Raw genomic sequence first — 25,425 nt, forward strand, 5'->3', positions numbered from 1 at the left:
CAAGCGTCCAAACGGTCCAGGCAATATGGTGTAGCTTCACTGGTGTCATGTAGGTATGATGTAGGAAATTGTAATGTATCAGTTTAAAATGCGCATTAAAGCATACTGTATGAGTAAGCATGCTTGCGGCTGACCAGTCTTTGTATCCCAGGGGCTCCGTCATGTCGGCGTGCCATGCCACCCGTGCCCTAGGAGGGAGGCCCGCCAAGTCACCCCTTATTGAATTATATAGGATAAAGATCCGTTTACGCCCTGAGCCACAGGTGAGCAGTATATCGAGTGTGTGAGTTGACTCTGGAATAGCAGGATACGCGAGCCAGGTCGCTTTAACTATGTCCATCAGGCCAGAGTAATGTAGATAGTGACCCTGGCCCAGCTCAAAGTGCCTACACGCCTGCTAGTATGTGATGAATGTATCCCCCGGGGTACAAGTCAGCTAACACTTCACAACCCCGCTCCTTCTATGCCTGGAATTACATATGAGACATCATTTTCCGCACTGGGGCAAGTACCCACATATGACGTTCCCGATGGAACAGTGCTTGTCTTAGGATCCTTTCCATGCATAGCTGCCAGATGCTCACAGTTTCAGGGACTATGTAGGGCATATCAGCCAAGACCCCCGTTCCCTCCATGACAGCAACTGGGAGTTTGCCCAACTGGACACGGCCCGCCAGCAGTCTCTTCTCCCAGTTGTCCCCATTGTCCATCTTCAAGGTTGCATGTTGCAAGTGAGCTGCATAGTAGTATAAGTCCAGCCTAGGGCCTTCCAGTCCCCCCCTCCTCGTTCCGTTGGGTCACAATGCTCAAGGCCACCCTACTGCAGCGTCCCACCCAGAAGTGACACAAGCTCAGAGTTCAACTACCTAAATACCCAAACAGGAATAGGGCATAAAGAGTTTTGCAGCATGTACAGGTAATGTTGCAGTACCACCATTTTAGACACCGCTAGTCTGCCCATCAGTGAGAGTGGCAACGTGTTCCAAAATATCAGATTGCCACAACAGGGCCACAACCCTATTTACATCTAGGTGCAACAGTTGGGTGTCCTCAAGTACCTCCTGCACCCACAGATACCGAAAGATAGTTCTATTGTTTTTTAAGGCTTTCCAAGGTGGTCAGCTTTTTTTCCACACTGCTACTCACTTTTGAAGAGCTTGTCCATGAAATTGGCAGGGACATCTCCAGAGAAGCCAAGTCTGTGGAAGGCATCGAAGCATGCCAATGCAGTTTGACAGCCTTTGCCCATGGATCGAGCCATTGTGTTGGCAGAATCCAAACTGCACTTCAAATTTGTTTGGACGCATCCAATCGGTCATTGGCAATGTCTGTTAAGAGTTGTTTTATGTGGCCTGGCAAACTGATCACTGTACATGTTGGCAATTTCCATAAGACATCAGCATATTGGCCCAGGAGGCATGTCGCATTAACAGTGCAGAGGGCTAGGCCGCCAGAAGCAAAGTGTTTTCAAGTTTCCTCCACTCTCGGTAGGAAGGTGACATAAGGAAGGTATTCAAGTTTTGCTTCAGGGAGGAAATTTGAACAGTCAGACTTTCTGGTAACATGTGTGAGGAGAAAGAGTGGGGGTCACGTGTGAGGAGAAAGAGTGGGGGTCACCTGAAGCAGGCTTACGGGATCTGGCTATTGGTCTGTGGACTGCTGAACAGGAGGGTTTATCTCATGCAGCTTAGACATGATTCAAGACGGCCTCATATGGCTGGAATAATGGCGACTAAAAAGACCATTTCCACCATCAACATCCGTAAAGGACACATTTTAAGGGGCTTAAACTGAGTCCCTGTACAGAAGGTTAAAACTAAAGTCCCACTGTGGCACCCCGAAAGGAGTTGGAGGATATAGATTCGTCAAACCCTTTAAAAAACACACAACTGAGGACTTAAAAAGGAAAGGCTGGTCAGGCAGACAGAGGAACGCAGACAACGCTGCTAAATATCCTTTGACAATGGCAACAGTACGACCCCTCTGTGGAAGAGATAGAGCAAATTGAAGATTCTGAGGCAACCTGGCCCAGCAAAAGTCAATCCCATTGTCTGTGCACCAGGCAATGAAGTGCCACATCAGCCAAAGTAAACTGACTTTGTGGAGGGGTTATGCGCTGACAGGATGACCACCATCACCTCCAGTGGTAGCCGAAACGAGTTCAGATGTACCCGCCCAGTCTCCAGGCATGGAGGTGGAGGCTTCGGAGACTGGACTGCAGTACCATATCCTCTGTATGGGAGAGGAGGTCCAATGTGAATGGCATCTTGAGTGGGGGACAAAGGGAGAAGCGCCAAAGATCTGCAGAACGGACCCTTTTTGGCCAATCCGGAGCAATGAGAATGACTGGGGTCTGGTCTTGGTGAATCTTCCTCCGAACCCAAGGAATCAAGGGTATGGGGAAAAACACAGTACAGCAGAAAATTCAATTTCAAACAAAACACATCTCCCAATGCTTCTTTACATTGATAATGGAGGGCACAGACCTATTGGCAATGAGCATTTTTTGATGAGGAGAACAGGTCCACTTGAGGAGCACTGCACCAGGCAAAGGTGTCCTAGACTACCTCTGCAGAAATAGTCAATTGTGATCAGCATGATAACACAGTCTCAGGCTGTCCACTCTGACTTTCAGAGACCCTGCTAGGTGATTGGGGGTTAACCAGATCCCTCAATGCTGCCAAGCACAGGATACGAGACACTGTTCCCTCTTGCTAGTTAACATACTGCATCACCGTTATTTTGTACGTCAAGATCTGGATGGACTGACCCGGATGGAGGGGAGGTAAGGCCATGACCACCAGCTGAAACACCCACAGTTCCAGCAGGTTGATGTGAATAACCTGCGTTTTCCAGAGTCCGGAGGCCCTGGTCTCTAGATCCTCCAGCTGAGCTCCCCACCCATAAGTGGTGGTATCTGTCACTATCACAGTCACGGTTAAGGGTTAGTGAAGGCCATCCCCTAGGTCAGTTTTGCCTTGTTCCCTCACCATACCACATCCGCAGCATCACTGGGAGAAATCACAATGAAGTCCGACAGGTCTCCCCCTAAACACTGTCTGCGGAGATATCATTGCAGGGCCCTCATATGCCAACAAGCATGTATGATTAGGAGAATGCAGGAAGCTAGCAGACCTAGGAATCTTAGCGTCTTTAGTACAGGACCTCATGTGTTACTGGAAGGACAGGACAATATCTTGTGTTTATGTAACCCTCCAAGTGAAGGAAAGGCACAGATAACGGTGGTTTCCAGTACTGATGCTATAAATTGAAGTTGCCTCAAATGTGATTCCGGCTCACTTATAGAAGAGCCCAGGTCGTACAGTAGGGATGCTGTCAAACACAGATAGCGTGATACCACCTCTGTCGAACAAGCTTAGATAAGCTAGTAATCAGGGTACAGGAAAACTGTACCTACCTTCCTCCTGAGATGGGCTGCAACCACTGGTGAAGACTTTTTTTTCTCCAAAAATGTTTTTATTTGTGTTTTGTACCAAACAAAAAACAAAAGAAAGCTTACCTCCATTGGTTGCAATTGTGCAAAGGCATACATATACAATACACATCACATATAGTCCCACATCGTCATCCCTTTGGGTGAATCAAACCTGCAGGTCCCACCCATTCACCGTTCTTCGGTGCGGTGTCCCATGTTTCTTCCCCTTCTGGAGTGCCCGGGGACGGGCGAGCAGGCAGTCATGGCTAGAGTTAAAGTAGGGACCTCTTAAAGGCCCGCTAATCATCACTGAGTCCTGCCTCCAAGCCCGTAATATGCCCTCCACTTGCCCCATACCCTACGGAACTTTCTTGGGCAACCTCTTGCCTTATATGTGAGCCTCTCTGCCACCATGCACATATCGATTCCCGTCTTCCATTCTCGGAGCTGGGGTGGTGCTGCTGCTCCCCACGTTCGAGCTACATCCCGTTTTGCCACCAACTGAGCTAACGAAAATGAGCTGTGGGCGGTCTAAGTGTACATCCCCAGTTATGCCCAGCAGTATGAATTTAGCGTCCAGTGGTAATGTTGCTGCTAGAACCTTGCTCAATTCACCCAACACCCTTTCCCTGTAGGCCTGTATTTCGGGGCAGCCCCAGATGGTATGATAGAATCCTCCCTGTGTCTGGCCACATCTCAGACAATTTGGGTCACTGGCGTGGCCCATACGGTGAAGCCGGGCCCTATCATAATAAACAATGTAGAATCTTGTATTGAATGAGACGAAGACGGGATTTAATGGCCACCTCGCGGTGGTGCATTAAGGCTGCTTCCCAGTCTATGTTCTCAAGTGAACCTAAGTTTAGTTCCCAGGACTCCCTCAGTCTCCCCAACCTGTCTGGTGCATTATTATTCAAGGTCCGATATGTCCGCGATACTGCCTTAGTAAGTATGTGTTCCTGTAGTAGTTGCCCCTCCAATGGCGATAATCCGGCAACGACGAGGATAAGGATCCCTCCGCCTGCCAGGCATGTCGGAGTTGAGCGTACTTAAAAAATTGGGAGGCGTGCACCACTGGTGAATACTTGAGGTGCCAATGTCAAGCCAAAGGGGGGCACTGCAAACTAGTAGTGTGAAGAACCCACTACAAACTGCAAATACTCCCAGTGAGACTGCAGGATTGGGATGTGAAAGTACGCTTACTGGAGGTCCACTGGCACCATCCAGCTTTTAAAGCCAATAACAGCTGCGCTAGGGTTAGCATTTTGAACATTTACATCTTGAGGAAGTTCAACTCTCTGAGGTCACGGATCGGGCGCAGACTGCTGTCAGCCTACTGCACACGGAAATAGCGAAAGTAGCAACCTTGACCTTGTTACTGTTCCAATACTAGACCCACCACTCCTTTCTGTAAAAGAGCTGCCACTTCTCTCTGAAGAATGATTAGATGTTCCAAACCAGGAGAGGAAGAGAGAAGGGTGTGAAGAAAGGAAAGGGTGTAGCCCCTTTCTACAATATGAAGGACCCATTGGTCTGAAGTAATGGCCATCCAGGCTGGCAGAATGAAGTAAATTCTTTGAAGACCGAGATCTAAAACTGCTTTCTGGTGAGTGGAAGAGGAATAAGAGCAGGAGGAGGAGAGGTGCTGGGTGGATACATGGCCTTTACCTCTGCCTAACAGCGGTGGGCCTAGGGCTGTTGCAACTGTGGCTGATCAGGTTGCCGACGTCGGAAGGAGAAGCCTCTGGTGAATCCCTGGACGTGAAGAAATTGCCTGTAATCTTGTTGGGGCTGTACTTGCTGAAGAGTTAAGAAGCATACTGTGGTCTTGCCGACCACTCAAAGGCGGCATACCTTTTTTCACCAAACAATCTGGTGCTATCAGTCAGCAGGTCCATCACATTGGCTTGCATGTCCATTGAAAAGCCTGTGGTCCAGATTCCAGCATGGCATCTGATGGAGACTGATGAACTCATGGCCCTTACCACAGACTCCACAATTTCAAGGGCGGCCTTTATAATGTGACTAGAAGCATTCTGCCTATCATTAAGAACCTCTTAGAAGTGGTCCAGTAATTGTTCTAGGACATGCAGCCCAGTCATTTGAGCCATACCGTACAGGGCGTGGGTATAGAGCGCCAAAAGGTCATTGCCATTTAAGGACTTAAGGGCCATGCAGCCTGAGGAGAAGATCTTTCCCAATGCTTCAAGTATCTTGGATTCTCTGTCCAAGGAAGCTGTGGGGAACTTGCCTTGGGACTGTTGCGAGGAACAGGATGTCTGGATCACAAGGCTCTCCGCTAAAGGGGTAGAAAGAAAGGATGGATCTCGAGGATCAGGACAGTAGCATCTGGCCACTAGATGGTTGACAGCTGGTGATGGTTCTCCCATGCTGCCAGGACAGGTCCTTGTAAGGTCTCATTGAAAGGCAATACAAGGTCTGATGTTGGATGTGCAGGGAGCAGAAGCTCTATTAGGACCAGCATTCTAACATCAACTGTTGGCAGTAGCAAATTAAAAACCTCAGCAGCCTTTCTAACCACCAAATGCAGGGACATGGCCCTCCGGAGTTGGCTGTGCAGCAGAAAACTTTATGTCCATCTTTGGTGAAGGGTCCAGGCCACTGGCAGATGACAAACCAAGAATTTTAAATGGGGTTTCAGCCTCCTGATCAACATAGGGATAGGCTTTAAGAGGGTCTGAACCGAATATATTGTGGATTCTCTGCCTGTAGTTCTCTTCCTCAATCCGCCGTTGAGCTTCCCTTCTAGATCTTTGTTAAAGTGGCGGCTCTATTGAAGCAGGCGAAGTAGGAGGCAGCGTGAACAGCTCTGGTGAAGGAAGCATCGTTGGCTTCTGTGGTGGTGTTAATGGTGGAATAGTGTAGCTGGCAACTATGTCGGCCACTGGTCCTACAGCATACAGAGCCATGGGCATGAACATGGGGAGGATAAATTAAGAAGGTGCCGCTGGGGTTTGAAGCACTGGCAAAAATGCCAAACATTGCATAAAAAAATGCTGCTGGGCATGTGTCCGGCACCAGTACCTCATGCAGCTGTCTGTGGAAAAAGGATATCACTTAAGTGCCTCTCTGAAGACTTTATCCAGTAACAACTTGGCTTCCCACTTGCTGATGGCCTACAGGTGTATGAATCTCACAAGAATCACAGGTGACATGATGTGATTCCAAACAACACATCCAAATATCATATTGATCTTAAAAGGACATCTTTTTGCATCTGTGACAAGGCTTAGAACGGTTTCCGTACTCTCTGCAGATGACCGCTACGCCATGAGCCTTTTCATCTAATTACATCATTGCCATCATCACGGCTTGTCTCTTCCTATTTACCAGAGCGGGCGCAATAGAATCGCATAATTTGAATACTCATCACCGGTTGAATATGGATGTAAGGCAAGAAACTCACAGTGCTATTCAAATCTAGAGGATTTACATCAAACGCTCGTACCTTTGCTCTCAGATTATGGAGGCTTAGACTATCGCCGTTCTTTCTTTTTCAATTGGAACTAAAACTAATTTATTATTCGTATTGAAGCTTGCGGTGCTTTAGGAGATTACTCAATCATGGGAGACAGACAAATCTTAATATGTCTTGGACTATGATGTTCTTGTGCAATTGATATCAGAACCAGTCATATGCAGTTCCGACCAGTTTACAGTCCAATAAGACGGTGACCTGATGAAGGCGATAATGCCGAAAAACGCGTAGTCCTATATACCACCTTGTTCCATCTACTGCTTTGTCTCCATCAAACTATGTCTATTGTTTTGTTTGTACTGTTTTCTATTTTCTAATTGTTGACAACAATTTTTAACTATGATATTTTTCTATCGAATCAAAACATGAGAATGACAATTTATATAATACTCTCAAAAAAAAAAAACTAAAAAAAGAAAAAATTATCATTAAATAAAATAACATGCATTTTCACTAACTTTGCTTATATTTTGTCTATGGGGTTTAATCTCTAGTCAACCAGTTTTTGTGGTGGGCATATATTAACTCCTATAGACCTGTAGTTGTTCCCGTCAATAGTATGACAGACTAAGCTATAGACCTTTATCTACCTAAGGCTTGAAACCTAGACATTTTACTTAATCTCTGTTCAAATGCTAAAGAACTTAGTTGCTGAGACTCCAGGAGATAAATCTGGACCTGCAATAATGATGTACTGAAAAACCAGCACATCACCAGCATGCCAGTTTGCACCCAATATATTCTGGAGTAATTTTATTCAGAGGCTTGAGAGAAGGCTGACGCCGCATGCCACTACCTTGTGGCGGTGGAGAGATACTGCCCAAAAAAACTTTTCTGGACAAGTCAGAAGCATGGAAATATAATTCATAAAGAGAAATCTGCAGGAAGATGTATTCATTAGAACTTGTGGATTGTAGCTATAGATACTATAGTATCTTTGCAAGTTCTTACTCCTTTGTAAATTAAAACCTGACCAAGTTAAAATGTAATTTAATACTCCAGCGCCTCTTTGACAATTCAGTTTAATTAAATTCAATTCTGGCACAAGAATATTAAATATTGTGAGTAACAGATCATGAAAAGACCTGCACACCTTCACAACAGGCACCAAGTTGAGGCAACTTTGACTGTGGCTTCATTTTCAGTATTTTATGGATTGGTTTAGAGGAGGAAGATTCTGGCAGCACCTCATTAACCATCTTCTTAAATTTATCGCCATGGTCTTGATGTGTGACAAATTTGGATCTTTAGTATTTCTTTGGGGTCATGCACCAATGGAATGGGGATTCCTTCCCCTAGGGAGAACATCTCAACAGAAACAATCTGGTCTTTAATTCAGGCCCCTTGTATGAGGCCATATAACTTTTGGCCTCTCTTTCCCCCCTCTAAGCTTTAGCATACGCCTGGAACCAATCTGTACTCATCATGGATGGCCTAGGGGCTACACCTCTTGGACTGTATAGTCTACATAGTGAGGAAAGAAAACACAAAAGGAAGAAAACAAACACTAAAAGTCAGCAAGCACTGGTCCGCGGTGTCTTTGAAGCCTGCGATTTAAAAAACTGAGGTTTTCAAGCATCTTTCACGTTTTAGAAAAGAATTCCCTCATGGGCCTGGACTGAGCAAATGCTTTAAAACTCTCTCGCAACATGGAAAAAACATTAACGGCATAGGCTTTAATCATCAAATAATGCTGAAAGTAGCTTGGATAGGTTACAGTAAAGGCGACAAGTGTGCCAGTCATGACGTAATGTCTTTCTATTACACTGAACACAGGAGCTTAAGTGTAAGGAAGCTGATGTGTGAAAGAGAAACAAATTAAAAAAACTATCTAAAAATGAAAAAAAGCAGATATTGAAAAAAAAAGTGTAGGGCCGCCTTTTGTGTTTAGTCATATTTTGCTCTGGCAGTGCAGAAAAAATAAATAACATGGTTGGTTTGATGCAAAATACACTAGAATGGTACAAATCTACTAAGCTGCAGAAACATTATAAAAAACACACGTTTTTAAGGAACTTTGCAATAAAACATTTTTTCAACGTTTTTCTGTTTTGGATGTCTAAAATATGAAAATAGCGTTTCTGAACACAGTTTCTGAGCAGGTGAGACAGGTGTCCAGAAATTAATTGATGGTATAGATCTGAGGAAGCTAAAGATTACTTATTTTGAAAATCATTGGATATATAAATTATGTACCTGACACCCGATCACTCTCAATGCTATTATTCACATATAAACGAACAGAAAAATATTAGGAGTGAATATCTATGAACAACATCTCTGAAACTGAAACCTACACACGCAGCAAAAGCTTGAGCTTGAGGTGTTAGTAAACATGTTTCTCAGAGTGAAGACTTGGTATCACAGTGGCATTTCAAAGATGTTTTTTTCTGCTCAAAACACACAACTTCCACAGACTTTCAATAGTCATAGACATGATTTTCCCCTACAAGGATTGATCAATGAGATGGCATAATTATCTACCAACAAAGTTTGAGGTACAGAAAATACCAAACTTAAACTCTGCATTACATTTCTTGGGGCTGATACCATCCATATAAATACCTTAAGAGATATGCTCGACAGCTACTCTTGGTCCCTTCTTTGGCATCCAAATTACAGTCTTCAATTTAGAACAGTCTGTTTATTGATTTTTTTAATATAAAAGTTAATGTGAAATGAAAATGTTTCATTCCTAATGAAAGATAGCCACCTGTGAATTGTAGTGGGAATCAGCTTAAAAACACAAAAACACAAGTCCACGTACCTATGCTTGGAGAGCGGTTATCAAGGTCATTTAATTTTCTCATTCTCTCTTCATTTCGGACTCTCAGATGGTTAACATTTAGGCTGGCAACCGAATGCAGAGATAAGTTGTCTGGTTGATGTGTTGGTTGAATTCTGGAAATATCCTTAGCCTAAGGATTAAGGAAAACATGTCACTTCAGTTCCGGCTGTAACAATATGTAACAAATAAAATTCAAGGTACTTCTAGTGCTGTCACCAATACTCCGAATCCCCCATCCAGATAGATCTCAACAAGTCCGGCATGATTAGTTCACCGACTGAACTTTCTTTAGCTTTCTGGAACTTGCAGTCGTGTTGTTAAATTGAGGAAGACAAAACCCCAAGTATCAAAATACACAGAACAGAAACAAGACAGAAATACTGCTAAAGTCTGATACCGAACAACTTGAGAGCTCTGTGATGGTAAAGAGTTTGGACCAAAATTGTGGAGAAGCATCCGTAAATATGTAGGTCCTTTCTCGTAGGTTGAGGCCTCCCTCACTGCTACATACACACAGCTCCCCAATAAACGATAAAAGTTGTGGGGAGAAAGTAAGGACTTGAGTTCGTTCACTGAAAGTGCAGGAGCAGGGAACCAAGAACTCACCGGCTAGAGCCAATACCTGCCATTTGTAGGCAATATTGCTCTCACCAGCACAAAAGGAGGCGGCACCAACTTTTATCTGCATGGGTTCCATGCTCAGGCCGAATTGGAACATTATGCACTTAATGCAAAGAAAGAGAAAATATTACATCTGCAAAATGAGGCTACGGATGTGGAAGCAAATCCATCTGCAATAAACGATAAAAGTTGAGGGGAGAAAGTAAGGACTTGAGTTCGTTCACTGAAAGTCCAGGAGCAGGGAACCAAGAACTCAACGAGGAGATTAACTGTAAAAGTCTTAACTGAGTCCTTCATAAAAAAAAAAAAAAACTCCACTTTCCTGTGGGCCGGAGATGTTAAATAAAAGTAGCACACCAAACCTGTCTGAACACACTAATGCGATGGACAATTCTTTTGGATGTGGTGTCCACATGGTCAAGGGATTACCTCAACAAATATATAACGTACCGTCTATTTATCATGTGCACATCTTTCAGTGAATTCTACTTGCAGTTTTGAAGCCATTTTCTTCCACATTTTCACATTGCAGTCTTACAAGGCATGTGTGGAATTTCGTTGTAAAAGGGTATGAGCATTTAATGGACACATTTGTAGGAAGGAACATGATGTAGTGGGACTCTTACCTCAGTTTAGAGTTGAAAAGACATCAGAAGACTGAGAAGGAAAGCAAGAAGAGATACATGCTCCCGAGCTGGCATTCTAAAAGCTTTTTTCAATCTAAACCAGAAGAGCTTACTTTCAGCTACCCTCTTGCTTTTTCTTTAATTCTACTCCTACTTGACTATTTAACTGGCTGTGCTGCAAAGGGCAGAAGTCATAAGCACATGATTCATCAAGGATGGCATAGCAGAAGTGAGACCTGCTCAAATCATTGTGAAACCAGCCAAAGTATGGGAGATAGTAATGTCTTTCTTTCAAGTAGAGTCTTGTTAATCTCCCGTTGACCCATTTCCCTCAATGAGCCCTGGCAGAGTTGTCTGGTGGCTCAAAGCCGCTTGTGGTCCCATCAAAATGAGGACAACAGGCACCAAGTGGGGCAAATGCTAGCAGTAATTTCTATTAGCAAATGATTGAAAATGAACATGTTCGAGGCATATGAGCTGCAGATTACACACTGTGCATAGATAGCCACCTAGTGTTGGGCCCGGAAGGTTGCAGTTTGTTTTTGTTCTAGAAAGTCTTTGGAAGTCACAGGATAGGTGACTCCTCCTTTGGATCATACTGCGCATGGGCATCGGCTCCATCCCCAGATTGTTTTTTTTCCTCCACCGGGCTCGGATGTGTTTCCAGCGCTCCGTGTTAGAACCGATTTCCTTCGGCACGCAATCCTCACCAGCTTCGACGGTATTGTTTCTACCGCGTTTTCCAGTCAATGCTACTCTTCAACTCCGAAGTGTTCGATTCCGGTCGTCGGCGAAGGCCTTCGGGCCTACCTAGGCCTCATCTTCCAGCTCATGGAATGGACACCATTTAAGAGGTGTCCTCAATGTGGGTCGAAGTTTCCCCACACCGATAGACAAGAGGTGTGTAACATTTGCCTCTCACCTGAGCATGAGGCCAGAGACTGTTCCGCTTGTGCCTCTTTTCGCTCCAAGAAGACAATTCGGGACCGAAGAGCTAGGAGAACAATGGCTAGTACATCAGCTCCGATTCCAGACGACATCTTCCAAGAGGGCGTCGACGTCCCGGAACAACAACATGGCGTCGACACCAACTCTGAGGCCAAAGATTCCGAAGTCGAGGACATCACTCCAGCACAAAGGGTCGTAAGTAAGAACGTCGACCCTGACCCTTCCTCGACACATCCCAAAAAGGCTTCGGTCACACCCTCGCCCTCGGGTGCACACCAATACACTGCTTCCAATGCCCCGCCTTCGGGCTCGGCTAAGACGCCCAATAAGCCTTAAGGCGACTCGGGACCGAGTAAGCCTGCCAACGGTGCCGGCGCACATCTACTGACACCAAAAAAGATACCATCGTCGGCATCGAAACAACCGGCGCCAAAACTTAGTGTTAACTCCTCGGCACCGAAACCCAACTCGGACCAAAGCAGACCCGCTTTGGAGTCCAAAAAATCAACGGATCCGAAAACCTAATCAGAGCCGAAAACACCATTGGAACCGAAAAAATCATCGGAGCCGAAAACGGCACATACTTCCCCGGCTAAAGACACTGCCAAACAACAAGCTTCAAAGCCAAAAGAAGCTCACAGCTCGGTGCCACAAAAGCCCTCGGCACCAAAACATCTGCCTCCCGCAGAGGACTTATTTCATCCAGACCCTGCACAAAAGACTCTGGTTAAAGATCCAAACACTGGTCGACTCTTAGTTCAAAGAAACGACTCAAGACACGCCTACACCTGCTCCTCATCCAAAGAAGAAGGACATTGCTACCTATCCTCTAAGAATTCCTTCTCCTCCTCCTCCCTCTCCTCCTCCACATATACCATCACCTCTTCCTACCCTACCACATCACTCCCCTACACCTTCTCCCATAGCAGATGATGCCAACAGAGATGATAGCTCTGATGACACAGAGGGTGGTGCAGATAGCGAGTCACCAGATCAGTCTATTCCTCCGGGCTCACCTGACCCTTGGAATGATTATAACACTCCAGATGTCCCTAATGTCCCCCAAGACGACATATATCCCTCGAGGTCTTCCCCACCAGAAGACACAATGGGATTTAATAAACTAGTACATAGGGCTGCACAATACCACGAGGTTGACCTACATACTAACCCTGTGGAGGAAAAGTTACTAATGGATACCTTTGACAACGCACAAATGTCCGCGTCAATTTTACCCATGCTTAAGGGAGTTATTAAGTATGCTCCAGAAGTCTTCAAAGACCCAGTTAGAACTCGGGTCATCAACCCACGAAAAGAGAAGAAATATAAAGCTGCCCTTTCAGATCCAGCATATATTAAAGGCCCAGCACCATTAGACTCTCTTGTGGTCTCTAATGCACGCGAAAGAGCAAATTCACAAACATCAGGTGAAGCTCCCCCACCAGATAAAGACTCTAAGCTCCTTGACGCATCCGGTAAAAGAACTGCGTCACAGGCAGCAAACTTGTGGCGTATTGCCAATACACAAGCATTACTGGCAAGATACGACAGGGCACATTATGATGAATTAGAATCATTAATGCAGCACCTCCCCGATAAGTATAAAAACAGGGCAAATGAGCTTATACAGGAGGGTAAAAATATCACAAACACATCTATTCGTTGTGCCACAAAGCTAAACCTACGTTATCTATTCCTCCTAAAGCCCATTCTACTATAAAAATAGGGGCTTCAATGGCATTTTTAGGGAATATTCCCCTAGACGACATATGCAAAGCAGCTACATGGTCTACACCGCACACATTCACAAAACACTATTGTGTAGATGTGCGAACTAAACAACAAGCTACTGTGGGCCAAGCTGTACTAAAAACCCTGTTTCAAACCACTGCAACAGATGCTGGTGGTCGCCGCTAAATGTGGGTAGTGCTATACAATCTATGCACAGTGTGTAATCTGCAGCTCATATGCCTCAAACGGAAAATGCTACTTACCAGTATGCATCTATTCTTGGCATGTAGAGCTGCAGAGTTACACACGCCCATCCACCTCCCCAGCTACCTTTATCTGTTCCAGTATTATCTTAATTAGATACAAATTACATGGACATCCTTACTTTTCTTGCAAAACTCCATCACTTCCCAAATGGCGAAAAACAATCACCTATCCTGTGACTTCCAAAGACTTTCTAGAACAAAAACAAACTGCAAACATCCGGGCCCACCACTAGGTGGCCATCTATGCACAGTGTGTAACTCTGCAGCTTTACATGCCAAGAACAGATGCATACTGGTAAGTAGCATTTTCCTTCACAACAATGTGCAAGATGGGTGGCTTTGGGGCATTTTGGATCAGCAGACATACCGGCATCTGTGCTGCCGTGGGATTCTATGGCACCTCAAAGAGTAAGACAAGGAATAAAGGTTTGGATACTGGTGCCCTTGAGGGTGGGGCACCACTGTCATATACGGGAACTCCTTACTGTAGCACTATGAATATAAGAAGGGAAACAAAGGTTGTATAACAGAGGCATGTATGGTTGAACCATGCGTCCCTCTATCATAAGCCCGAACCACAAATGTGTCTCAAAAATGCATTCCTTTACCACACATTTTCGTGGTAAAGGCACGCTTGGTAAAGGAATGTGTGGTAAAGTTCATGCCCCTTTCCCTCCACCCGAGTCTTAAAATCCTGGCCCCTGTCCAATAATCCAACCGCCCTAGCCCTAAAAACGACCCCAATTCTTAAAACTTAAACTAACCTGACTCACCCTGTCCTAAAAACTGCCCCATTGCCCTGAGACCTAAAACTCTTCCATCTACTTAAAAGCTACCCCGAACCCTCTTGCGCTGAGCACTAAAAACTGCCCCCTGCCCTGTAAACTGCACCCTTCCCTGAGCCCTAAACCTCTACCCTCTACCTTAAAACCTACCCCGACCCTGGCCCGTGCCCTGATCCCCTAAATTGGCCCCCTCACTTAAAACCTAACCCTCTTCACCCCTCTGCCCTGAGCACTATAACCGCCCCTCCCTTAAAACCTACCCCCCCCAGCCCTAGCCCAATTTACCTTGTCGCAGTTCCTCCTTTTCAATTCACCTCCCCGCCAGCCAGCAGCTAGAATGCCGACTGCCTTAACCACGCATACGTGTGGTTAGGGCAAGCAGTGTCCAGCTTGCAATAAAACAGAACGCGTGCTTGAAGCCGCGTTGTAAAGTCTGTTTCCCAGAAGCAAGATCAGGCCTAAGAGGTGTAGGAAAAACAAGTGGGATGGAAGCATTACAGACCTCCAATATTCTAAAAGTCACCTAGATTCCTAGAGGTTTGGGGGGGGGGGTCCCGGAGTAGGTGATATGTGGTTTCAGATGCTCAACACTTTCATCAAAAGAGACCCAATCATGCCTGCCCTGCAGTTTCCAGGAGGGGCAGACAGTCTATGAAACCTTCAGTAACAGCCAGAGGCCAGATGTATTGTTCATGTTCACCAGACGTAACCAATTGGTCTTGAAATATGATACTCCAATATCTTGGTAGCCAGCACAGGAACTACGATCGCTTTACCTCAGTGAGCAATCGGCACTGGGGCTATAGAATCAGTTTGCTTTCCCCATGTTTGAGTTTAGCTGTACAATCAAACTCCATCTACTGTATGGGGCCACTGTACCCCATACCACGAAGAAAAGTCAGTATTCCAGTGTGACACCACTAACTGTGACAAGCAAAATTTTGGCACCAGATTGAAAATATAGAACCAGCATTTCTTAAATCCAGTCATATTTTACATCAATGGAGGCCAGAAACGAGCAGAAGAAATTCAGGAGGGAGAGGAAATCTATCCACTAGAGGCACAAGATGCTTGAGGAATAAAGGTGTGTGCAAAGGCTATACTCAAAGTACCACATCGGAGCCAGATATCCTAAACTAGAGATATGTGTCTGATCTAAGGGGAGTGGGTGAAGTATTGTGGAGTGTGACGTGGCACGAAAGACAATACATGAGCATACATTTCCGGACTGCTTTTACTGTGCGCTGCAAAAATGTACTCCCGACTAGTCCCATACTAGCCCAGAAGGACATCCCTTGAGACTACAGGAAGGGAATCTAAGATGATGGCGTAAGAAGGAAAGATAACTTAAGGATAAAACTACATTGCCATCTTTGGATTCATAAACAGAATATCACTGCCTACTCGTGTGATCCCAAAACACATTTTTGAAAGAAAACCTTTATTAAAAAAATATATTTTTCAATCTCCACCTCGTACATATATAGCAGATGAAATAAAACATCTTAAATCTCACTAGTACAGAACAGAGAAAGAAAAGAAACAAAAATAGAGTTTCAGAAGTAGCACTACATGCTCTCCAGGTTTTTTGGGCAGATGGGTGAGTTGTTAATGAATTAAGAAAATACACATGAAAGAGAACTAGGATAACATGTCATTTAAAGTGTGTTCTCCATAAAGAGATTTTCTTTAGTATCTTTTAAATGCATATGAGAATATTAAGGTCCTAACAAAGATTGTCGAAGACAAATTAAGTATAACAAAATCTATGCAAACATATGGCTTAGGGATTCCTGACCCGCTACAGCATCTTTTCTGGAATCACTGTTAAACATGGTAATGCCTGAATAATGGGCTGGCAGCCTTACATATCTCTGATATAGGAACAATCTGAGCATAATTCTAGCTGCAATGACCCTAGAAACCCCACATCATCTTGCACGTGAGGTGGTCCCTTCTTAGCAACACCGAAAGGCTTAAACCTGTTATGTTATGTTATTTATGGATTTGTATCGCGCCCTGCTACTCAAGAGTGTCCTGGCGCGGATATAGAGCAAACCCTTCACGAGAAGACATTTGAAAGGTTATGTGTGACAGCGAGAATCTCTGCAACAAGAGCGTTTGGCAGACCTAGAATCCCAAATACTCAATTTGGAGCACTGATCCCCAGAATCCGGCACAGAGGAGGCGTAGCACCTCCTGGCACTAGAGCAGTCCAATCTACGACAGGTCTCCCTTGAGGAGGCAAAGGAGGGCTGGAGGGCCTCAATACAAAGCGTTTATGAGTCTGGTGACAAGTGCAGTAAGCCATTGTATTGGCTGGCGACCCGCCATGTCTCTGCTAGAGTAGTGTCTGCCATCAGAGGCTTAGCCAGTGACCTCTAGGAGGAGCTGCCAACAATTGCTCAGTTCTTTGCAACATTCTACTAAGGCCTCTCTGCACAGCGTCCAATGCCCCCATCGGAGAGAGTGAGACCTACTCTCTGGGATATTCGATGCCCTCTATTCCGCACTCCTTGGCCCATGAGTTAGACCAGCCTTTGATGTTAATGTTAATAAAACGTATAAAGCGCACTGCTACCCTAAGGTGTCCTGGCGCTGAAAGAGCTCCCTACTTGGTTACCGGTAGAATGACCGATTCAGGAAAAAAGCCAGGTTTTCAGCCCTCTTCTAAAATCTTATAAGAAGTGCCATACCATTCTAACACCGCACTTGCTGAACTTCTAGGCAAAAGCTTTACAGAGGATATCGTTCCTCCTGACCTGGACTGGACTATTGTCGTCATTCCCAAGGAGACCTGCCTCTGGACCAGTGCTCCTCCTACCACCGATCTCGCTTATTAACGCAGACATTGGCCTGGCAGAAGCACTCATTGCAGTTGTCGCTTGCAAACGGCTCTCTCCCAGGCACAAGGTCCAGCGGCACCCTGTCCCTTTTCCTTAGAGACTTTTATAAGGCCTTTGACACAGTCTCCTGGGACTTCCGAGATGCGGTCCTCCGGCGAGCAGGCTTGGGAATAACATTTCGTAAGATGGTCCATCTCCCCAATAACAACCCCACAGTCAGGTCTGGGTGAATGGCATTCTGTCTGCTTGCTTTTCAATCTAAAGAGGCACACATCAGGGTGTCCCCTTTCCCCGTTATTGTTCGCCCTGGCTATTGAACCATTGGCATGCCTGATACACTGTGATGTGCGGATACTGGGCTGGAGGTGAGAGAGTGGAACTGAAGACTGCATAGGTCTATATGCAGATGAAGTACTCCTTTTTCTAAGTGATCCTCAGGCATATGGCTCCCGTTGCCTGGAGATCCTTCATCTGTACAGCAAAGTCGCCAGTCTTCAAATTATTGCAAGTAAGTCTGTATTATTGGAGGTGAGAGGGGACACTGAGGGGCTATGCTGGTGCCATAACATTCATCTTTGACAGAACTCATTTAAATATTTAGGGATTCACATTTATTTATTTAGGGATCTGGCCTCGACTCTTAATTTTAAAAACTTGGCCTTCTACCTTGATTGAGACGTATGCCGCTGGAATAGCTTGCCACTCAACCCCATGGGGCGTAGCGCACTCTTTAAGATAATGAGTCTTTTCCGCTATTTGTACGTCTTAGAGAACTTCCCGTATCCCATGCCCCGAAAGTGGTTCCAGTCCCTGACCTTCAGACTCAACTTTTATATGGGCCGCTAATACTGAAACGCTCTACCTCGCACATTAAGTACACTTGCCAATCACAAAAAATGTTGTGAACAGTTCAAGATCTGTCGTTTCACCTATCAACCTTTCAGATTAATAGCTTTATTTCGGAGGTCTAGAGCCAGGACACACTTCAAAGAATAGCAGGCAGCTTTACAAGCTTTTTTTTTAGTCACCAGAAAAATTGGTAAGTAACTTGTTTTTCTGATGGCTACTTCTGCCTGTAGATCCCTCACATGTTCAATTCATACCAAAGTAGTACCTCCAAGGCAATGGGTTGGAGGAGATAGTCACACAAAGAAGTCATACTTTTTCTCTTTGTCTCCTCGCTCTGTGTTCAACTTTAGCGCTGGGACGCCCCAATGCTGGGGCAGCCATGCGCCATACAAATACTTTAACCTAACAGCACAGATATGGCAACATGGCCAATTCTACGAACTTCAAAGTCAAGGCAACAATGCCTGGTGAAGGTGTGTACCGAGGCCCATGTCACAGGCCAGCGGAAATCCAGAACAGGGACATCAGACATGAAGTGTCCTTTGACCTTATGGAATGAGCTTTGCTTCTCTCAGGAGGCTTCTTCTTGCAAAGAGCATAGCAGACTTTGATACACATCATGATCTAGAGGGAAAGGTCAGCTCCTAAATTGCCTTGCCTTTCACTGAATCAAGACAGACAAGGAAAAGATGATCATCAATCCAGTACTGGTGAGTCTGTTAATGTAAAAACGGATGGCCCTGTAACAGAACAGGTGATGCAGTCCTACCCTCTTTTAGGATGAGGAATGTAGAATGTCGGTAGAGTGATACACTGCCCATGAAAAACAGAGTCACCATCTTCAGCAGGAAAGAAACCTTGGCCCAAAGAATCAGTTTGGCCATTAAAAAAAAGAATGTAGTAAAAGGATAAATAGCAGACTAAGCCTGCAGCTCGTTAACGTGTCGAGCAAGTGTAATGGCAATAAAGAACACAATCTTTCAGGTAGCCAGTACCTAAACTGATTGACTGTGGACGAAAAGCAGCAACACTGAGGGTCAGCAAGTCACCCAGAGGCCAAGCAGGATTTCCACAGACAACGCAGGAGGCATTGGTAACTACAGTGGCAGTGTAAGGCAGTATGGTTTCCCTGATATGAGGTGGTCCAACATCAGTGAGGACGGCAGGTCTCATGCTGCTTTCAGGGAAATTCGAACGATGCCCTTGAGGACTCTGCAGGGCTTGGCCCACAGTAAATGAAGAGGCAATGAAGTGCATGCACATACCATCAAACGTGGGGCACCGGCAGGATTCAAGATTTGAACAGGCCCAAAAGATGGAGGCCTGTCAATGCCAGAAACAGAGCTCCTTCCCGAAACATACATATCATAACTTGAATGTCCTAACCCCACTGGAAAGGTGGGTTGCCTTTGAGGGTGATTGTGTGTCCAATTCCGTCCTGAGGTAGAGGAGACACTAGGAGAGCTGTTGGCGCTACAAGACATTGTGAACTGCAGGTGGTGCAACACTACCTACGGTAATCCAGCTTTCAATTGTTGCGTGATGAGACAACCAAGGTCCTCAACTCTGCTACAATGCACCACGACCACATATATCACCTTTACGAAGACTTGGGGGGGCAGACGTTAGAGCAAACAGAAGGACTACAAATAGTGGGTAGATCCCACCACAAAACACAGACTGTTCCATCCGGTCTTCCAGCTCCAGATACAAAACAAGGGAAGAAAAAGTTACTTGCCTGACATAAAATATGTTTCTGGTGGATACTCTTTCTACCTGCAGTTTTTTCACCTGTAGGAGTATCCCCAGGCATCAGTCGGGATCAGAAACCTTGAAGGCCTCAATGCCACCAGTAGAGGGCGCTGGACTTCGTTGGTGCCAGTAGCGAAGGCGGGTGACATCCATGAGCCCATAAAGTGTGCGCTCCAGCTCATCAATGTCAGTTTCCCTCTATTTCTTCCAAGACTTCAAGTGAGAGGGAGTAAACAATCATGTGTGTTTATATCAGCAATGTATATTAATACAATGGAATCTTATTAACTGTCCCTATGGATCATCCATCAAATATGAGGGGAGGGGGATCTGTGAGCCATCTGCAGGTTGATAGGAGTATCCACCAGAAACATTGTTATCTCAGGTAAGTAACTCTTTCCTCAGATGGATACTTCTACCTGCAGATTCCTCACCTGTAGAACATATTTCACATCAATACCCTGCCCTGGAGGAGGGTTGATGGATGATTCAGCCCAGGAAATCTTTCAAGATGGTCTAGCGAAGTGCCAGTCCCTGCGTATCTCCATATCAAAGGTGTGGCCGCTTTACATATTTCTGCAATCAGGACACCGAGAGGCCCATAGGCCATTGTGGTGGAATGGGCCCAGATTCCTTCGGGTGCCTCCTTCTTGGCAGGCATAGCAGATTTTGCCGCAGAGGATAAAGCAGCTCCTCTCCCAAGTGCTTCTCATTTACCCTTTAAAGGTGGCTTCTGCTTTGAAGCTAGCCTTTTGGGCTTCCTGCATGAGGCAGGTAACACCCCTCTTTCCTTTGCACGCCCCTATTGTCTCCTGCCCTGAGAGTTGTTAACAGGTTTCCCAGGAGGGCTGAAAGGTCAGATCGCATGTACAATAATAAACAGGCACTAGAATTCTTCGGTAACGTACAGTGGCAACTTCTAAAGTTGCATTTTGCCCACCAGTGACATACATTTTTTTTTAACCATTAAATCCGATTAAAAGGCACGGATTCTTTTGATACTTTACAGTACCAGCTTTTGTAGTCCCATCCAGAATGTAGCAGGGTTGAGATGTCCGCATGTAAATCTGTACTTGTCAATGGGGCTACTAGCCTTTCCCAATAAAAATAACAATTTAGGGTTTTTACTGCTGAAACACATAAAAGTACATGTTCCACGTATTAATTAATTAATTTATTTTAAAGGTTTTATATAGCGCTGGCTAGACCCGGAGGTATCAGAGCGCTTTACATGAGTATCAGACCATAGCTGCAGGTTACATCGTTACAAAGGTTACACAGTTATTAGAGCATGGCAACATAGATACAAGTAAGGTCGAGACAAACAAAAAGGACATATACGTAAGATATAGCACCTTGCCTTATGACTTGTTAGGCCTACCTTAGGGTTGACATGTATATTAAAAAGGGAGGTTTAGGGGGGCGCGGCTAGCAGCCAAGAGCAATGGCCGCAGCCTAGAGGAGCTCGGGGGATAGGATCACTTCCCCATTAATCCGCATGTTAATCAGCCGACAAAATTGAACCCAGAGTCACCGTACAGCAACCGGAGACGGAGCGGCATCCACTGGCCTGACTCCGAAGCCGAGGAGCGCCCGAGAACACGAGTGGTGATCGGCGATTAGTGAGGGCCTACGAGTGAAGCTGCAGCCGGGGCCTCAATTGAGCGCGAGTCTTCCAGGGCCTGCGGGGAGACGGGCGGACCGCGAGGCAGCTGGAGAGGCGGGACTGGCGGTGCTGAGTGCCGGGCGCGGAGTGGCGGTGCTGCCCGCCGGCACTTGCACAGAGAACGAGGGACGTCGGCGGCCCCGCGCAAGCACAAAGGCATTACATCCTGCGGGAATAACGGAATGGACGGCCGAATCGGCCCACGGCCACCATTTTGAATAATTGGCAGTCGGAGATCCCGCACAGCAATCGGAAGCGGTAAGAGTGCTACTGCCTGGTGAACACACCAGAGGGGGCACCAGGGGACAATAAAAACAAATATATGGACACACACAGTATATTTGACCGCAGTGAAGGGGGAAAAAGGCCCATACCCTGCAGGCAGTAAATTAGGTCCACGGGGGCTGACAGAGACGGTGCGGTGCGCCCTTCGCCCGGTGGAGCAGAGACTACATGGCTCAAAGTTTGGAGGAAGGTAGGGGCCATTGACGCAGAAACACAGTTTAACCAACGGGAGATAGTAATCTGTGGCTAAAGAAGGGGTGGACCTGAGGCATCCTGGTGTTCCCCGCACCCACTACGACGTGGCTGCTACTACGCAGGGCAGTAAACGACGAAGCACTGCAGCGCAAGACTGTGGTGAGGCCCCCTAGTAACCTTCTGTTGTAAATCGCGAACAAAGGTCTCAACAATTTCGTGGCAGAGAGGAGGTGGACCCTGCTGTCGACATCATGAGTGGCAGGGGAACTCGTGCAAACCAGCAGGGTAAATTGGACAAATTTGCTTACGCTAAAGACTTCCCCCCACTCTCAGATAATACAGATCAACTAAACAGAGACAAAGTGATGACAGGGGGGCCCAAGGTGACGTTGGAGGACATCATGGCGGCCCTCCACAGCGTGCAGACTACGGCGGGCTCCATCTCAACGGACGTCACATTTTTGCGTGCCGATTTTCAGAAAATGTCCGCATGGGTAACGGAAGTTGAACCAGTGACAACGACACTCTCAAAGGACTCTGCACTCCTGATCAAAAAAGTGACACTATTGGAGGAAGAAAACAGGCGAATGGCAGCGAAGATAGACGACCAGGAAGGACGCTCCCGCCGCAATAACGTTCGAATCACGGGGCTTCGGAGACGGAAGGGAGCCCTGCAATGGACCTCTATGTCGAGGAACTCATAAAATCTCGCCTGCAACCTAAAGGACTCTCAACCTTCTTTTCGGTGGAGCGGGCGCATAGGGTGCCGGGTGGACGGCCAAAGCCCGGAACCCCTCCAAGGCCGGTGCTGGCCTGTATCTTCAACTTTCGGGACAGAGATGTGATATTGCAGACGGCCCGGGTAGCACCACCAGTCGGTGTCCAGAATTCTGTCATCTCCTTCTTCCCAGACTACACAGCAGCGGTTACGGCAAGACGCAGAAGCTTTTTAGAGGTTAAGAAGGCGCAGAGAGCCCGTGAACTGCCGTACTCCATACGTGTCGTAGCAGACGGCAAGACTTGGTTCTTCGAAACACCGGAAGAGGCCCATGACTGGCTGGAGGGGTGGAGAGTGGCGGGAAGAGACGGCAAAGTACAAAAAGATCGGCGACCTCATGGGAGAAATGAAGATCCGGAGAATGATGAGCAAAATCAAGATGACATCAACCAATCCCAGGCGAGGTTAGAGGACGCTGTGAGCTGAGGTGGACTCGGACGCTCCTTGGTGATGTAAAGACAATGGAACTATAGCTGAAGCAGACTCTGGGGCGTGGGGAAGATGCGGTCCTCCTTGGACTTCCGTCTCCCATACGTGCAAGTAATGTTTAAGGGGTTGGGTACCAAGCACTCTGCTCAGTTGGGGTGGCGGGCAGTTTTAAGTCCACAAGGCAGGGAGGCAGGGAGGGGAACGGGGAGGGTGGGGTTGTTACATATTTGTTTTCAAGCAGTTTATCATATGAACCAGTACACGGTCAGTAATGCAGTAGCACAGAACCTGGAGCAATGCTCCCATTTCATCCTACCCAATTTCGATAGTCCCGGTAGACATGTCAGGAACGACATCGGAAGGCGCAGTGCAGGTTGAACCCTTGGTGGTCCCTGATACCACAAGGCCTACTCTCTCCCTGCTTACATGGAATGTGAGGGGTCTAGGGGATAAAATAAAGCAAGGTATAGTTTTGCAGAGCATCAAGAGAACGGGCCCGGCGGTGGTGCTGGTGCAAGAAACACATCTAATAGGTACGGCTAGCAGAGCGATGGATAGATGGGGATACAAAATGGTAGTTCACTCGGAGTTCACATCGGGCTCACGGGGAGTAGGCATATTACTGAAGAAACAATTCCCACTGATTGTGCGTAGTACTAAATCTGATACACAGGGGAGATTCGCAGCTATAAGTACGCAGTGGGAGGGGCAACCCCTTACCATAGTGTCTGTCTATGTTCCCCTGGCATTACATACAGTGGCTCTGCCGGATCTCAGTGAGTTTTTACTTGACCTTCCAGAGGGAGAGCTCCTTATTGGTGGGGATTTTAACGCAACTCTACATGACACCTTGGACAGACTCCCAGCCAGAGTGGGTACGTCTGGAGGGTCACGCCTGGGGAGTTTCTTGGAGGCAATGGGCCTTATAGATTTATGGAGGAGAAACCACCAACAGAACGCCAATTTACGTATTACTCGGGGGTCTTAAAAATGTAGACACTATAGAAATTAGACCCCGGGGCATTTCCGACCATTCCCCACTATTGCTTAAGTACACATACTGCCAACAGAAAAGACGTAGAATCTATCCAATTCACCCTGGATACTTACAGGTACCAAAAATCAGGCGGGAGATTAAAAAAGGAGTTGATCACTATTTCCAGGAAAATATAGGATCAGTGGCCTCACCAACCACCCTCTGGGAGGCATTTAAAATGGTGGTCAGAGGTCGGGCTATTTCATCCATAGCAACACATAAAAAGGAAGGACAGGTAGAACTACAGAACCTAGAGTCTGAACTACATGTAGCGGAGGCCTCACATGCTAGGGATCCCACCCCTGACACAGCTGACAACCTCCGCCGCCAGCAGCACAGGCATAAAGAACATCTCACAACATTAACTAAACAACAGATACAGAATACGTGCCACAAAATACATGAAGTCGGTGACAAAGCAGGGAAGTTACTAGCGTGGTTGGACAGGAGAGAAAAAGTGAAAGATGGATAGCGCAGCTCCGTACGGAGGAAGGAGAGATCACAACCGACCCACACACGATAGTTGACATGTTAGCACGACACTTTCAAGCAATTTATTCCTCCGACTCAGAAATGTCCTTGGGGGAGGCGCTGACGTACATCCAAGATCTTAACATGCCCAAACTGACGCCAGAAGCGGCAAACGAACTGGAGAGCGACCTAACGATGAACGAGCTGACAGAAGTCATCGGGGCGCTGCAATCTGGCAAAGCGTGGGCCCGAACGGGATCCCGATTGAATTTTACAAAAGAACGGCAGACACCATTGCACCTCACATGTTAAATATGTTCCTCGATAGTCTGGAGAGGGGTGAACTACCCCCAGACCAACGCACGGCCACAATAGTGGCAATTTTAAAACCCGGGAAGCCGGCAGATAGGTGTACCTC

The 25,425-nt window shown here is 46.4% G+C and overlaps 1 protein-coding gene across 7 annotated transcripts in view; it reads right to left on the minus strand.

Moving 5' to 3' along the window:
- CSPP1 (centrosome and spindle pole associated protein 1) overlaps positions 1-25,425 on the minus strand; it is a 1,229,219-nt gene that overhangs the window by 5,983 nt on the left and 1,197,811 nt on the right. For all 7 annotated transcript variants that reach the window (XM_078687197.1, XM_078687198.1, XM_078687199.1 and 4 more), the window contains one exon: positions 9,703-9,853. In XM_078687197.1, the coding sequence (XP_078543323.1) occupies positions 9,703-9,853 (151 nt within the window). The remainder of the gene's footprint in view (positions 1-9,702; positions 9,854-25,425) is intronic.

Source organism: Lissotriton helveticus, chromosome 4_1, assembly GCF_964261635.1.
Source record: "Lissotriton helveticus chromosome 4_1, aLisHel1.1, whole genome shotgun sequence".
NCBI lineage: Eukaryota > Metazoa > Chordata > Amphibia > Caudata > Salamandridae > Lissotriton > Lissotriton helveticus.